The following is a 17,200-nucleotide window of genomic DNA, read 5'->3' as shown; positions in this document are numbered from 1 at the left end:
AACAAATGACATGTATATATATATATATAAATATATAGATAGATATAAAGTATAATAACACTTCTGTATGTTAATATTTAAGAGGATTTAAAATTATAATAAATAATCCACCCCCAGCATTCACTTTCCTGCACAAAGGCCCCAAAATGAATTCAAGATATTTTCAAATGAAGAATTTCCCAGCTAACCCAGCTAGGGATAATCTGATTCTTTCCAAATTCAGAAAATAGAGGCCCTCCCTGATCCAGCTGGTGCATTTTAAGGTCGTTGTTGTTTTTCAACTAATAACTTTACAGTTTTGGCTAAATCTTGCCTCTCTCTCCATTACAGCAACTCCTCAGCGAATGCTTCCTGTTCAGCATGAGACAGAAGATGAATTTATATTTTTATCGTGAAGTGGTGGAGATGAGGGAAGAAAATCTGTGCAGGAATTAGTCTTATAATCACCAGGTAGCAAAAACAGTTTGACTTAGAAGTCATGAGCACTGAAAGAGGAATAATGTGATGGAAAAATCGCACTTTTTGCACATTTATTTCAACATTTCTTTTTCTAAAACAGTCATTTTGAAATAAGAAAAGAAGCTGCACAAGTTTCAAACCATTTCGTTTTTCCTGTTATAACACAGGGTGGTACATTCGGGCACAAAACAAAAACTTGACTCTTCTTTCGGTCAACACCTTTAAATCAGTTGATTAATATATCAGACAAGCTGATATGAAACAGCAGGTTGAAAATAATTTGGACAAATGAGGGAACATGCTCAGCTGCTACCACTTATCTATGCTCCACTTCTAGCACAATGGTGAAACAGGTATGTTGCCATGGCTGTGCATCTGTGTCCACTTAAAATGATGTTAAACTCAGGCAGATGCATCAGTCTCTGGGGACTTGTAAGAGAGAAAAAAGGAAATCCTCCAATAAGAAAGTAATTCAGAGTGGAGGCAATGTCAAAATGTAGCTGGAAAAAAAGAGTAACAAGCTGATAATTCGTATTGTTATCAGAAAAACATTAATTCACTGGTGTTGAAAGTTTTATGAAGTCTTAACTTGCCTCTGATTGTTGCCTTTCTGTTAGAGTTCATGATTTACTACAGCTCTTTTGTGAGGAAATAAAAAGAGCTTTTTTAGCCCTGTTTTCACTGAGCGGTTCAGTTCGGGTCGGTGCGGTGCGGTCCGGTACGCTATTTAGTGTGTTTTCCTTATAAAAGGGGCCAATACAATCAAACCATACAGCATCATTTATGGACCCCCTGCAGTTGTAGGTTCATAGGAAATGGTACAGTACAGTTAAGGCAGAGCTACTGACATCTAACAATAAAATCCATAGATTGGCAGACAAAAAATGTCACTGCCCATGACAAAAGCAAGTGCGAAACAAACACAACATTGCTGTTCAGTTTATGGCTCATTTGGATGTTGGAAACATAAAAGGCAAAGGCTGCCTGCAAACAGCAGTATGGTCTGGTCCTACAATCCAGCATGCATCGTTCATAGCGATACAAAAACGAGCTGCGGATTGGCCTCTGTTGTTTGCAGCATCACGTTTGTTGTCGTCACACTAGTACGACGCCACGCTAGACATTTGGTCTAAATCCCGCATGCCCCCTGGTGGTCCGACTTGCAGTGAGAATGCACACCTGAATTGGCGGGACCATTCTAAAATTTCTGAACTGTACTGGCCCGGACCAAAGCGCTCCATGGAAATGAGGCTGAGCAGAAAAGCTGACATGCAACCAACGAAAGAAATAAACCAGGGAAGAAGAAGAAGAGGATCAGGAAGGGAACAAAAAAGCAGAAGAAGAATGACGACAAGGACAAGAAATGTAGAAATTGCACAAGCTTTTGAAGAAAGGATATGTGAGTGCTTATAGTGTTTTGGGTGGTTGAAACAAACTTCATACCAGTCCATTACTAAACAGCCAAACAGTGTCTGAAACTGACGCTGGCTTGCTGGAGTGAACTCTGAATTTAGCACTGCCCACTGGTGGAGGAACTGACTTAACCGTGGTGACGCAGAACCCTTATGGAAGTATGAGCATGGCGACGTATGACAACGTTTGAATCAGACATCGACATTTACCCTAACACAAAGGAACAAAAGGAAAATCTAAAGGGGTCAGTGCAGATCTTAGAATGAGATCAAAGATTCAGGCTGTCAGGAAAAGTGATAATTCATCAGTAAGTCACTCAAGCTGTACTTTCTCTGCCAAGGTTTGGAAGAAGACCTTACAAGCTGAGGGCAAACAGCTTGTTAACAAGCCAGTAACCACCAAGGCACAGGTCTGCCATGAACAGAAGGCTGCTGGAACAAAAGCCTCCCTGTCTACAGTCCAGCGAGTTTTGCTTTTGCCTACTTAGAGGCTGCCATCCGAGAGAGAAGCTTGTGCCCCAAAACTCAACATCTTCAAGGTCGAACAAAGCTTTACTTTTTTCAACTTTATTTTTTGTTATATTTTTAACAAACAGACTGCCAACAGGGTGTCAAACTCTGGCCCTCAAGGGACGCTATCCTGCAGGGTTTAGTTATTTCCTTGCTCCAACACACCTGAATAAAATCAAGTGGATCCAACAGCTTCTTTTTAACTTCTTCACAATAGCCCATTAATTTTAGTCAGGTGTGTTACATCAGGGAAACAATGAAAACCTGCAGGATACCGGCCCTCGAGGACCAGAGTTTGACATTTTATAGTACGGTGGTGGTAGCATCATGCTTTGGGCTGTTTTTCTGTTAGTGGGACTGGTAAACTGGACAAAGTGGATGGAATAATGAAGGATTACCACAAGGGATAAACAATCAGTTGTGTTGACACTTGGACATAACAGGGTGTTGGGTTGTAAGGATAAAACACCTCTTAGAAAAACCTTTCCACAGTCCTGACCCTAGCCTTATAAAGAAATACATCACCTTTGCTTATTGAGCCTGTGTGTAAGGATTGAACGCAGTGTTGTCTGAAAACCTAAAATAAATTGTAACTGGTGCACCTAAGTTAAATATATACTTTTTTTCGAGTATAGTTGGAAAAAAATGTGCTGTACAGATACCTAGAAAACAAACAATTCAAAGAAATAACTGCAGAATGTTGAGACTATAAAAAAGTTTGGAGCATAGCTCCAGATGACAGGTAAAGATTGTCCACTTGGTTGCCAGAAACCTATGAAAGCAGCCTCAGAGTCTGTAAGACATTTCCAGCATGTCTCACTCACATAGTACATTCTCACACATTTAGTCAAGTTTATTTGAAAGGGCCAGTGAATTTTAATGAACATTATATCAACACATGCCATTTAAACACCCTGGATTTTAGCCTAGATTTTAATTTCCATCTGTTGTCCTGAATGTTTTGGTGCAGTAATGAGTTTTCCTGTCAGTACAGTGAGCCAAGTGGTCAGTAAACATATCATTCATGGTTTTGAGTAGCTTCTGCTTTACAGCACAGAGAAATAAGATATATGAGGCTTTGAATACCTTTATTTTGGTTTTTTTTTTCACATGATTTGTTGACAGTAAGCAAAATCAGATGTTTTAATTTATTCTGTGCACATCATGAAAGACCTCAGGCAATTTCCAGTCTGGAAATAGGTGGAGAAGAAGACCAAGCACTTCCAATCAAAGTGAGAATGATTTCTAAGCTGATAATTAATAAATAACATTCTACAATGCTAATGTGATTACAACTTATTTAATAGACTTTCATCTCCTTAATGTAATTCTGTTTGGTATTTCACATTTCCTTTTATTAGCAAGCTAGAAAAAAAAGGTTTTGTTTTGAATATCAAAAACAGTCAACAAAGAGCTTACTTTTCGTTGTCGTAGTACAGCTTCCCGATGGCCCACGCCACTATTATAGGGAATGGTATACCTGTGAGGTAAAGAAAAAGACAAAGTGACAGATTCTTCTTTTATCTTTCACTGCTATTCAAATCGCAAAATCTCTCCAGTGAATTTATGCTGAAATATAAAATCCTTTTTCAGGCACGGCACCAGCGCCTGGCAAGGACTGTCAAAAGAAATAGTTCTTTGTGTGCCGTAATCCAAAGACACAAGCCAGCACTTGTCACCATCTGACTATTTCTATGTATGAATACGCAGATTAATTCTGGCTGATGATAATGTAGACTGATCTGATGATTTAAGGACTTATAAAAGCTTAATAAAGCAGACAAAGAGCAATTACTTACATTTAAATGACACTAACAGGAACGCACAGGCTCTACAAACCATCAAGTTTCACCAGTGTCAAGTTCCTAATCTCTGGAAACTTTCCTCTTCATTAGCCACTTACTTTCATCATAATGCAAAACTTCTGGAAAATCTACCCACACAGCTTTATTTTAAAAATATGTCATTTTTCTTGTTTTAATCTCTTGTCAAAACCTTACTGACATATTTGCTTCTGGGCATTAAAGCCACTTGAGCACAAAAAATGTGGTCTTGTTTATTTTTTTTCCACAGCAGTTCTGAAACGTGGTGCCATCTCCTCTTCATGCAGAACCTTCAGACTGTCCAAGGGGAAATGTAAGTCAGCTGGCACAACACACCTAATTTCAGCAGCGCATAGTTTAACTTGACAGGGCGTTTGTGAACTCTGCACAATACATTTCCCAGCTGTCACACAAAATCCTGGTATCTCCATCAAATTAACTCTCCCATTTTTCTACCTGACCCTCAGTTACCCCCTTTTGGGATTAAATGCACACAAATCAACTTGAGGTGATAAACATTTTGCCTCAATATATGATGTGCACGATATGTTATACAATATATTAAACCAAGAAAGAGGGAAAACAGTTAGAAAAAACTTAATGCCCCTCAGAATGTTTGTATGCACAGTGAATAGCACATTGTGATAATTTCATTAAACTGCTACCCTGGTCTCTGTATACAATCATGTCAATAAAATCGATTAACGGTCTAAAGTATGTCCTGCTACAGTAGGTGGCCATATGCCCCATGTTACCTTGTTAGTACTGGATTTTTTTTTTTTTTTTTCAGTTGACTTAACTCACAAATTAAATTAACTGACAAAGAATATAGCTGCCTGTAAATTGGTCCCATGTCAAGTGGTGAAATTGAAATTTATTTTATACTTTCTGTATGCTTTAGTCTATATAGTATGAAAGATAAGAATATTGTCCTCTGTGGTTGGAAAGCACAAATGACCAAAAAAGATTACGCTTTGTATCAGACCATTCATTTAATTCTATTTAATACTTGACTTTAATCTAATATGAATATTTTTTTCCTAAAATAATTAATTTTGCATTTTGGTAAATAGGCCTACTTTATTTTTGCTGAGAAAAAAAAAAGGAAATTGATTTAACATAGTCTGCACATCTGCCAAGTATTAGCCAGAGCCAGTAGGCAATTATCTGGGGAAAAAAACAGATAGCTAAATCATCCATTTTCCCATTACTGTCTGTGTAGAAATTTGACACAGATACTAAGTGAGAGTTGAAACAGATAAAATATACTGTGTGTCAAATGAGATAAAGAGTATAAAGGGCGCTAGCAGATGTATTCTGGACAGTTTGAAGTTAGCCGTTTCACGCTGTCTCCAGCTTTTACACTAACCTTCAGGCTTGCTTTCTGAAGTGTGTTCAGCAGATTAACTATCACATTCATTTCATGGAGGATTTTTCAAACTTTACTGTATTTTGTTTAAGCTGAAAATAAAAAATCCAACTAATGTTTTTAATTGACTCGCATCTCTATGCTTTTATATGAATGAACTTTCAGAAGCGAGATTATAGTTAATTTCACATAAATACTTAAAAACAGAAACAATGGGTTTTCACAGGTCCTAATTAAGTCAAATAATTTTTCCCATTTCCCATGTGTTAATGGATTAAACAACACAGTGTTTTGAAATTTTTTTAATACTCAACTGGCTGTTTCCACCTCCGATGCTAATAGGCTAAATGTAGCTTTGTTAGCATGAATGCTGGAGCCTCAGACTCAGATATGAGTGGTGTTGTTATATTCTTAAAGTCCTTTACCCCCATTAACCACATGTATGACTCATATAAGAGAAACTGTTGAACTTTATCTTCATAAGCTAAAGGACTCAATAATACTCAGGAGACATGAAACTAATCATTTATGACAGTTTTGAAACCACTGTGGGATAGCTTTAACCCTTTTTTGTTTACTTTTGTTGAACTCTTTCGGTCTGTTTTTGTTTGACATTTGGCAATTAGGCATTTCAATGAAGTTTAGAAAACAGAAATAGTTATGTTTATGAGAAAGTTTAAAACAGCTTCTTCTTGATGATGATGATGCAGTTGTTGCGGTTGTGAGACAAGGGGTTCTGAATAAACAGCAATATACGATACCATTCATGTTCTAATGCTTGCAACTAGATCAATACCTTAAAATGTAGAAACAATGTTAGCTTAGCTTAAAGTCAGAAAGATACAGCTACTTTACCAACTTTCAGCTTGAAGTCTAAAAAGTCAGATACAGGTTTTTGTAACCGTACAACTTTTTTTCCATAATGAATTTAGTAGATTTATGGATCCACAGAGGTGATAGTACCATCTTTTAGCTCACATTAGTGTAAAGCCTCAGCATCACAGTATAGGAACGATATTGAAAGTAAAATGAACTCAATCAGTGCTATTAATTAAACAATTAAAGTGCTATTAAACAGAATATTGTCTTCTTAATGGAAAGACAGAAACCTTTTTACACATTTTAAGCTAGCAGAAAAAGATGTTAGCTTAGCCAAAGCTAACAAATACAACAAAAATAGTTCACACAATAGTGTAGATCATAAAACTGGAACATTTATGAAAAGAATTTGATGGTTGCCAATACAGCTACTATATATCCAATATCAGCTTTAAGGGTTTTAGTTGATTAGTGTTCCTTGAGTGCTTATGCTAACATGTGCTAACACTTTTGTGCTTTAGCATTATGTTATCTGTTTAAAGTTTCCTTTTCAATTAAATATGTATTTTTATGTACTCTTAAAAGCTCAGTCTCACTCTGGACTTCTCACACAATTTTCATTTTCTGTGGATTGTGCCCTTTTTTTTTAACTTTTCCCAACCCTGATCCAGTAATTTGGGTGTCTAAACTTAACCAAGTACAATAACGCCTGACCTTCGCCTATAGGTGTACTGTACTTAAAACTAATCAGTTGCCTCAGCCAAACTGACCACAAATTGAGTGTCTTAACCAAAACTATTGTTTCACACTGAGCTTGAACCTGGTCATCAGAGCAAAGAGCCACAATACTTCAGCAATATCCTTTTAACCAAGGATTTAAAAAACAAAATTCCTTTGTTTTGTTTTGACTGGTTGAACAACCATTGAGATTATATGAAGCCTTGGCTTGGTGAAACTTAAAATAGTAACTTACTCTATAGTGTATGTGTTGCTAAATTTGCATTTTACATTTTAATAAAAACATGATAAATACATGTATTTATGCTTAATAAATACAACATGTAGTCTGGCATTTTAAAATACACTTTATAAAAGCTAATCACAGCTTACTAGCACCTGGACATTGCTCTGTACATACTTTAAAGCACAGACATTATAGTTATGTCAGTTTTCTCAATCTTATAGAAAATTAATTAATGCTTTTCCTAAATGTCCAGTAACTCTTTGAAGGTTTTATATGAATGTATGGTGTTAATCATGCAGACTGAAGAGAGAAGAGCTGAGTGTACATACACCAGCCGATGCAGATGAACATCCACTTGCGGAGCTTGTCAGTGGAGTATGTGAGGACAATGGCAGTGTGCAGGTAGCAGCCTTCTCCAAACATCCAGAAAAAGTTGGTAGAGTGGAAATAGTTAAATGAAGCAGTGACAAGCCGACACCAAATCTAGAAAAAAATAGAAAGAATATAAGTCCTTATATAAGCTGTTCAGCTTTATGTGATCTGTTTTTTTTTCTTGTTAAATTCATAGGGACAGTTTATTTCTAGCTCCACCAGTGAAAATGTGTGGTTGGTTAGGTTGTTTGTATGATTGCTTATCTGTTGGTAGGATCATTCACAAAGCAATGACAGATGAGCCAGACATGGACGTTGCCCAACCTTAAAGCAATGAACATATGATAATAATTTGAATTTGGATCTGGTCATTCTTTATTCCATGTTGTGCCAGATTGTTATCCAACTAACGTCCAGCCAATATTTTGTTGGTTTATTTTGCTTGTATTTTGTGTTTTTGATGATAATGCAAGTCCATAATGGAAGCCAGGACTCTTTAATTCAACCTTGGCGTAGATTATTTGCCCTGTACTGCTCTTTTTTATTGTTTACATCTTATAGACAAACTAATTTGACATGATTCTAAGTGATTTGAGTTTTGTGTTTGCATGAAGTGACACATACCACGTTACTTTCATGCACCTCTGGGCTCATGGTCATTTGGACGATGAACCAGGTGGCATTTCTCAGGATGAAGGCAGTGATCAGGTTCCAGTGGATGATGTTTCTTAGGCAGCGGATACTCCTGCAAGATAAACAGAGAAGATGTTTAGGTTTTTAAGATGGATGGAAAAAAGGATTATGCAATAGCAAGCATGGTAAAAATAACCTGAATGAAGCAGCTTCTCCTGCTGAGTCAAAGTGCTTTATAAACAAACTCATTAAACTCAGTATTTGATGACTCTTCAAGAAAATGATGATCCTCAACTGAAAAATGTAGTAATATGATAGAATAATGAACAGAAAAGTAGAAAATTTTGCATTGCTCCATGGTGCTCCTCATCCTGAATGAAAAATGAAATTACATTTCATTCCTGCTGTTTGCATTCTTGTTTGCATCATGTCCTGAAAGTCTCTTGTTTTCTGAATGATGCAAACAAACCAACCTTAGGATACAATTAAACTCAGCCTAAGTGCCCCCAAGCGAGCACTCAGAAATAGAAACATGGAATTGAATGGACAGAACAAACCAATCTCGGTCATTGCAGTGACAGCCTCATTTGTCGTCACTAGCTGATGGCATTACCAGCCAGCCAAGGCCGCTCCGTCTTCTGCCAAGCATGAGTGACACGTTTCATTTTTTAGCACTCATCAATTCTTAATAGGTGTCACTTGCTTGACTTTGTGCTGACTGTGGAAGGTGCAAATGGCCATGAATTTTCCATTTCTGTTGTACAGTTGTGTCAAAAACTCTTTGATAAAAGCAGCCTTATTAAGAAAATAAGCCACAAAGAAATGCTGCAAAACTATTTTGACCAATTAGTTCACACTGAAGTTAGAAAGGTGTACATTTCTATCACAAACTGTGCTGTCTAACAAACAAGCAGCTAATTTGCCCTCGTGATGGGGGTATGGTTCCAGGCCGCCCATCTGAGAAGCAGCTGTGCCAGAAGAAGTGAGGATGGCTTGTATTCAGTTGTATAAATTATGCTGAGTGACTTCACTTCCTGTGTCAACTTGCTGTTGGGAGGAGACTGGCCTGATGGGTATTAATTAGGAGAAAAGCTGAATACTCCTGCATCCAAGTCTTTGATAATGATACACTACATGTTTTACGTTGTTTTCCTCAGTTCCTGCATTTTTTGGCTTATTCCTGCTGATTACAGTATTTTGCTATTTCCTGCTATTTGTGCAGGAAACAAAAATCTAAGGGAGTGCACTGACTCAGCTAAATTACCTACATTATCTTATGTGTTAAAAATAATGAGTCATACTTCTTGTATTCAGCTGTGGCTTTAAGTTTTAATTTGTCTGCTCAGTTTAGGGGGGTCTTATCGATGGTTTGATGTACATAGGAGCTGAGGGAAGGTCAGGTCTTCTGGAAAACAGATATGCTCCCCAGAAAAAAACCCTCTAAAAATAGGAGCTTTAAAAATAGTCCACATGCATTTGTGATCACTGTGTTTATTTAATATATTAAATTTAATGAAGGATGCAGGTAATCAGTTCTTTCATCACAGCGAATGGCAGTGTTGTTTGTTTCCTTTGTGCTGTGAACAACGTTTAGAACTTTCTATTCCTATACCAGCTGCATACAGTAGCAGTGAAATGTGTAGGTTGTAGCCTCGTTTTTAACCATACTGCCATGCACCAAATATATGCAGATGCACATGGCTTATGAAGTCATAGTGCATGAAAAACCCTGCAAAATCTGAAGACTGATCCTTTAAAACTACCAGGAAAGCAGCAGTTAAGTTTTGTTTTAAATGGGGTTTACTTTTGTTGAAATTGTGAATTGCACTGCTGGACAAATGACTTTGTTTACAGTGTATAGAAATCTTTTGCCACCTTGTAGCCCAACTGTATGTTAAGGTTTCAGTAATGTTGAGGTCTGGAATCTGAGGAGGATTCATCCCTCCCTCCATCAGACTGGTTTTCCACTGATTCCAGACCAGTTTGTATTATTCACCTCAGCCTTTTTCCTCATTTTCTTTTCCCAAAGAATGATCATCCTTCCATTGTTTCTGACCACTTCTTAGTTTTTCTTTATTCTTAAGAACATCACTTGTCAGATCCTGTTCTTCTGCTGTTTTTAGGCCTGACCGTTTTTCATTTGTCTAGTTTCCTCAAAATTCCTTAAGGACATTTCCAGGTTTTTAGTTAATAGTTCTTAGGGAATGCCCTTACTACTGCAAAAAAATACCCTTTTTTCTGTCTGTCAAACTGTGTTACATTTGGCTTGTTTGCTTTACCGATATAACTAAATAAATGTGACCAAATGATCTGCCTGTGTGACAAGCTGCTAATAACAAAGTGCCTACAGACACAATTTAAATTGGTTCTTTGAAAAGTTTTCTGTGACCTGTAGGAAATACTTTGAAAGACCTTGAGAAAGCCTGGAGATCAATTACTCAAGACCACTTTCAAAGATTACAAATTAGTCTGGCTGCTTGGAAGTGAAATATAAAGAAACGAGCACACAGAGCTGTAAGTCTTCAAATAGTATTATTGCATTCTAAGCAGCAAAAATAAAACATTTCTGTAATAATTCCACTTTGTTTAAAAAAGATTCTCTAGAGGAAACAATATTCAGACTTTTGCTGGGAATATAAATATAGAGTTATTTCTGAAGAGGATTTAGTCTTAGTGTGACCATTTTGCTGCCAATGATTCCACTACTGTGCGAAAAAGAAGAGTCCGGGGAAAGCTCGCATCAGAAGATTTAGATAATTAAAGGAGTTGCTGCCGTTGTCCCAGAGGAGCAAACAGCACACGGTCCCTCATCAACTCGGAGACACCATTGATCCTGCTGCAGTTTGGATTTAACATTCGGGATGAAGACAGCGAGCAGACGGGTTCCCGATGACCTGAATGGGCCAATTTTCAATCGAGTCACACTATTGCCTTGTAAGCTTTTAACTTAGAGATCATACATCACTTTGAGTCTCTACTGAGGAGCTCCACCGTGCAGATTCATTAATGTCGCCTCAGCTAGAGGATCCAATGTTAAAGATCCAGGTTGTCACATGTTCAAGCCTATTTCAATAAAAAGAGAGATGCATCACCCCTGAAAGCTGCTGTTTTTAGAAACACAATAAAACATTTAGTAGAAGGAGATCACTTTTTGATTCTGGGTCACTTTTAGATGAAAACTCAATCTCTTCCAGGCCAAGTGAAGACACTGACATTTATGGTTTTAATTTACCTCCAGTTTTCCCCCCTCAGTCTATTTCTGTCAGTTCACTTAAGCGTAAAAATAATTAAAGATGTTGTTTGGTCTAAACGTGTGGAAGGCTTACAGCAGCACGTCAATATCTCGTGTAAATGCCTCAGATTTATGGAGAATAAGCAGGATGAGTTGTTACAGAGTTAGATTTATTGGGATTTATATGAGCCTGGTGTTTAAACAGATAATGCACATAAAAAAATCCTGTTTACGATTTATGTAAACAGGATCGTAAGCTAAGGTCAAGGAGGCAGAATTTTTGGCTGGCAGGTCAGATCTGGCTAAGAGGGTGATATATATATATATATATATATATATATATATATATATATGTATATATATATATATATATAAACTCTGAGGCAAAGTTTTATTATTCGGGGGCCAGAGTGCTGTCTATCACTTCGTTGACGATGCTGACTTGATGAACAAGGTATCACAAGGTGTGGTGGAAGCAGAGGAATGTTGACCCAAATGCAGACTGACAAGAGGCGGGAGGTAGACTGGTGCAGGAAAACAATGGTTTTAATAGCAGAACAGGAAACTACGGTATATATGTATATTTATGTGTGTGTGTGTGTGTGTGTGTGTTTGTGTGTGTGTGTGTGTGCATGCGTGTGAATGAACAAATCAAAACAGGTGAACTGCTGAACAGGAAGTAAAACTGACTGTAATACACAGGGGAATTAAGCTACAAAATAAAACAGGAAACCAGACAGGACAAAGAAAACCTATGACAGTAAGACAATGACCAATAAACCAAACCCAGACACCATGAAACAAGATAAGAAACTGAGGTAAAACCTGCTGTAACATCAGCAGATCAGCGTCTAACAGCTTCTGACGAAAAGAAAATTGGAATAAATCACAAAGACAAACACTTTAAAGCATCTGATTATGCTTCGTGGTGAGTTTGAGGACACATTCACACCAGCATTCGGTTCGATTGGATTATGAAAACTTTTGCACCTTCCTTTGGTTTGGTTTGCTTTCACAGTGCACTTAATTCAAGTTTATGGTTCCACGAACACTACTCCAAGTTACTAATTCATGGGAACAGTATAACTAACTTATGGGTGTTAGTTATGTGTGGGAATTCATGTCTGTAACATGTATGTAACATGGATACTTTGATTTGACTTTAATCTTGGAATGAATTACAATGATGTACAGAGTTAGTCTAACAGAACAGTTCCCTAGAAAAACAGCCAAGATGGGACACCAGATACACCATTTAACAGTGACTTCGTTGCTTATTTGTCCCCTAAATCAGTCTGTCTACTCTATGGTAACCCTGGAGGGACAAACATCCTACTCAAAACCCCCAAAATATTAACTAACGAGGGTCTGTTACAATAACTCCTGCACATCTTCCAGAGAATCTTTTTGACATGTAAATTGTCATTCTGCTGACTGTTCTGGGAAAAACTGCTTTGATTTTTTTTGGGGGGGAAGACTTCGTGACCTCATGGTCTGTTGGTCCTCTGCATGACAGCAATCGAAACCTGTAGACTGTAACGGCGTGTCAGCAGGGCGAAGATGAAGTAGCAAAGTGTCATTAATTTAACATGAGAGATGAGCACACTTTAATCTTATACGATACAGAGTCAGATACTTGAACCGAGTTCACTCAGACTCGCTCAGGCATGTTCAAATTCACTCTGAGCATCTCGCTGTTTTATCACTTTTATATTGCTTGAGCAGCAGTTACCCAGATAGTCCGACATATCTGGAACATTCCTCGATATTAAATGTTAAAATACCCACTTTGCCCACCTGTTGTGATTTTAATTATTAACACAGGCTATTTTTGGAAAAAAGTTTTCTGCTGACATGATTTTGTCCTCACTCTTTTATGTGTGGGTGTTTGGATATTTTCCAAATTGTATTTTTGGTACTTAAATCTAAAATTATAGGCTTGATAGCTTGTAAGAATCCATTTATTTCTGATTGTAAACTACACCTTCCATTTGAGAATAAATAGCAAGAGGAAGTCCAGATTTATCAGAAATGATTTCATTTTTGACAGATGATCTTTGAGTTGCGTGAAAGTTGTGGACTCAAATGCAGGCTTAAAAAGCAGAAGGCAGAAGGACGATATGATTTTAATGAACAAAAACCTTATAAAAACAAAACACTGTGAAGGGAAGACTGTGAGACTCATGAATACTACAAATGGACTTGCCAAGACTAAATGAAACTCAGGGGTATTTATATACACACAGAGGACTAATGAGAAACAGGTGAAGTGAATCTGCTAAATCACACCAGGTGCACTAATGACAGGTAGTAGAAAGCAAAACAGAAATAACCATAACAAGACCATAAAAAACCAGTGTGCACCGTGACAAGTTTAGCTAAAAAATGAATAAAGAATTAATACATAGTTTTTTTTAATGTTGGAAGCAGATGTGGGCACACAGGTGGGCTGCTTGGAAAGCTCCAGTTACTTTAATCCAGTCCCAAAAATAAGGTTGTGTGTAATGTTTTTATTCAAAATGAATATTTTATGAACTCTGAGGAAAGCATTCATTAATAATTTAAAAGCTACATCATTACACTTAAATGCATATTTGTCTGCAAGTGCAGCCTGTGCTCTATTCTTGGAGCCAGTATATTTGACCAGGTACACCACTTTCATCACCATAAACATCCAAAGCTAAAGTGAGAGAAAGTATGGACATGTTTTGGTATTTTTATGCAGAAGGAACTCGATATGTTCAGTAGTTCATGGATTTCCTTTAAAGGCCAAATACTTCAAACAGTGTGTCACAGTTAAAGCATCCACATTAACTACACTGACCATTTTTGAAGTGCAAGTTTTTTCACTGCAAAGAATGAATGATCCACCATTACATTTACGAAAACAACACTTTTTTTTTATTGTCTCCAACAAAATCTGTTAGGATGCGAGAACAAGTTTACCCTTTTCAGCTTTCCAGCACTTTGGAGTCACTTTACTCTACAAACTACTGTAATATCAAAGAGGCCCAGTGCGATGCAAGCTTTGTAAAGAGGCTGAAGCTAAAAGTGGAGGCTGTTCCAGCTGAGAACACACTTGCTTTTAAAGCTTGTTCCATACTCTGTGAGAAGTGAGAACTTTGTTCTTGTTCTCGAAGCTGCATAACAATAAAAAAGTTTGAATTGATTCGGTCATTTCATCCTCCACAAGAAGATGGGGAGGATGTCTGTGTTTTTATCAAGCGGCAACCTCCACCAGTAAAATGTGAAGCCTATGTGGAAGTGCAAAAAATTGCAGTTCACCCCTCATCCGCTAGGGGCTCCAAAACACAGTCAATCCCCATCGACTCCCATGTTAAAAAGACCAACTTCACAGCAGAAATAAACATGTTTAAAGCCTGGTACAAAAATACATTTTAGGATTAATAGGGCAAGTTTACCTTCATGACAACTGTGAGGGGGGTGAATTTTTTTCTAACTCATCCGTTTGGATGTTATTTATTCTTCAAATTCAGTATAATTAGGGGCGTGTCCTTTTGATTGACAGGTATCCAATATCCATGGCAAAAAGGGAGAGTGCAGTTTTTAGCCGGCTAAAAGCACGTCATAGCTACGTTCATTAGCTTGTTAGTTACCGTTATATAAGAAGTCAATTTCTCAGGAAAAGAAAAATTACACCCAGAGGAAAATTTATATGGTCCTCCTCTTTCTCTGATATTAACTGGAAAGCAACTTGGCTTCTTCCACATAAATTTGCTATCTCTAACAAAATAAAAGAACTCCAATTCAAGATTATACATAACATCTATCCTACCAACTCATTTCTAACAAGGTTTATTAACACTGATGTGAAATGTGTATTTTGTAATGGTGAAGTAGAAACAATTATGCATCTGTTTTATGAATGTTATTTTTCAAAGTTATTATGGAAAAAAATTGAAACTTACATTACATCACTTTGCAACATATCTATTAATCTTACAGCCAAAGACATACTTTTACTTTATAACAACAAAGATAAAAAAATACAACACTTTACTAACTTAATCTGTCTAATTGCAAAATTCCACATACATAAAACGAAATTTTCCAAAGGTCGACCTTTCTTTTCTGTATTTAAAAATGATTTCCAAAGCTACATTGAATGTATTAAAAAAATTGACAACAAAAAATGTATACACACAATTAACATAATCCAAGAATTTATTGGAGAATTGTAATAGATATGCCTCCTTTCTCCTTTAAGTTATTTGTATTACTTTAAGCTTATTGCCATTTGTTATGTATTTCAGTTATATATGCACTTTCTTTGTAACATTCTCCTCTGATTACTTAATGTTTATTTATGTCATATCTCTTATATATATTACCTTTATTTTAAGATGCCGTATTCAATTTACAATATCTTTAATAACTATGACTGTATATTGAAAGAATTCAATAAAGAATTTTGGAAAAAAAAAAAAAAAAAAAAAAAAAATTTACCGTTAGCTCCGGGTTAGCTCGGTTAGCTCCTAGCTACAGGCAGCTTGGAGTTTGATCGGTATCAATCATCCACCCCCAACTTCCCAGTCCCCCTCTCAGCTCCACCTCTTTGCCCATTTTTGGATTTTCCGGGTATGACTACACGCGTGATGCTGCCAAGATGGTAACGGTAGGAACCGCTCAATGAGCTTCAGTTCAGCTCTTCAGAAACCTACGGGTGTCGTCATGGAGGCTCCGTCCATCTTTTATATACGGTCTATGGTCGAGATCTGTCCTCATGTACAATACAGACATCATAGGTGCACTGAATGAAAAGGCAGCTAAGGCAGGTAACAGTACTTTGTGTTATACAGTAGTTGTTCACTGGGCAACTTAGACCATCATTTTCTGCTTCTACAACAGCTTAAAAACTCAGAATGTCTCACAAAAGTACCCATAGTTTGCATGTACCAACCCCCTATGCACCACACACACTGGCCCTCACTTATCAAACAAACGTGGAAATTAGCGCACACCTGATCGCAGGAATTCACATCAGGATCAGAAAGGGATGATTGGGTCCACCTGGGATTCATAAAACGTTCGTATCTGATCGACTCCAGCATAGGGAAGATCGGGCCTTGATAAATGCGACAGCTGAAATCCACCGTCACTTACATGTTACGCCCTTAATTATTTATAGGCCACAGGCCTCGCACAGCGAGGTCAAACCACAGAGAGGAGACATTTTGCCAAAAAAAATAAACTTTTCAGAGGTCAAGATCGAAAGCGTCACTTGTGAGTTGGAAAAGAATAAGTTGCTGTTTGGCAGCCTGAAGAGCGGAGTCAAAGGCATGAAGAAAAACGCTGCATAGAAGAGGATCTCAGAGGCAGTTGATAGCCTCGCCATTGTTGATCTGACTCCAGCTGAGGTATGAATAAAATTCTTAATAAGTAGCCTATATGACTAATGTTTTATTTGTTTTATTTGTTTTTAATCTGGCTAATAACCCACGCCTGGTAACTGAAAATAACAATTCTTTACTCTGTGCACTTAAATTATAAACTATGCTGAGAGATCAACGAAAACATTAAAAAACAGTTAATAAAACTTTTTCAAACTGCTAAACGTTGTCGGTGTTTACCTGCATTAGCTAAGCA

At 37.2% G+C, this 17,200-nt stretch overlaps 1 protein-coding gene across 2 annotated transcripts in view; it reads right to left on the bottom strand.

Annotated features, from left to right (window-relative positions):
• Positions 1 to 17,200, bottom strand: part of LOC121632228 (corticotropin-releasing factor receptor 1) — a 127,799-nt gene that overhangs the window by 25,541 nt on the left and 85,058 nt on the right. For both annotated transcript variants that reach the window (XM_041973494.1, XM_041973495.1), the window contains 3 exons: positions 8,353 to 8,473; positions 7,686 to 7,839; positions 3,801 to 3,861 (listed from right to left, as the gene is read on the bottom strand). In XM_041973494.1, the coding sequence (XP_041829428.1) occupies positions 3,801 to 3,861; positions 7,686 to 7,839; positions 8,353 to 8,473 (336 nt within the window). The remainder of the gene's footprint in view (positions 1 to 3,800; positions 3,862 to 7,685; positions 7,840 to 8,352; positions 8,474 to 17,200) is intronic.

This window comes from Melanotaenia boesemani, chromosome 21 (genome assembly GCF_017639745.1).
Source record: "Melanotaenia boesemani isolate fMelBoe1 chromosome 21, fMelBoe1.pri, whole genome shotgun sequence".
In the NCBI taxonomy this organism is placed as follows: Eukaryota; Metazoa; Chordata; class Actinopteri; order Atheriniformes; family Melanotaeniidae; genus Melanotaenia; species Melanotaenia boesemani.
This window is presented reverse-complemented; position numbering and strand designations above follow the sequence as displayed.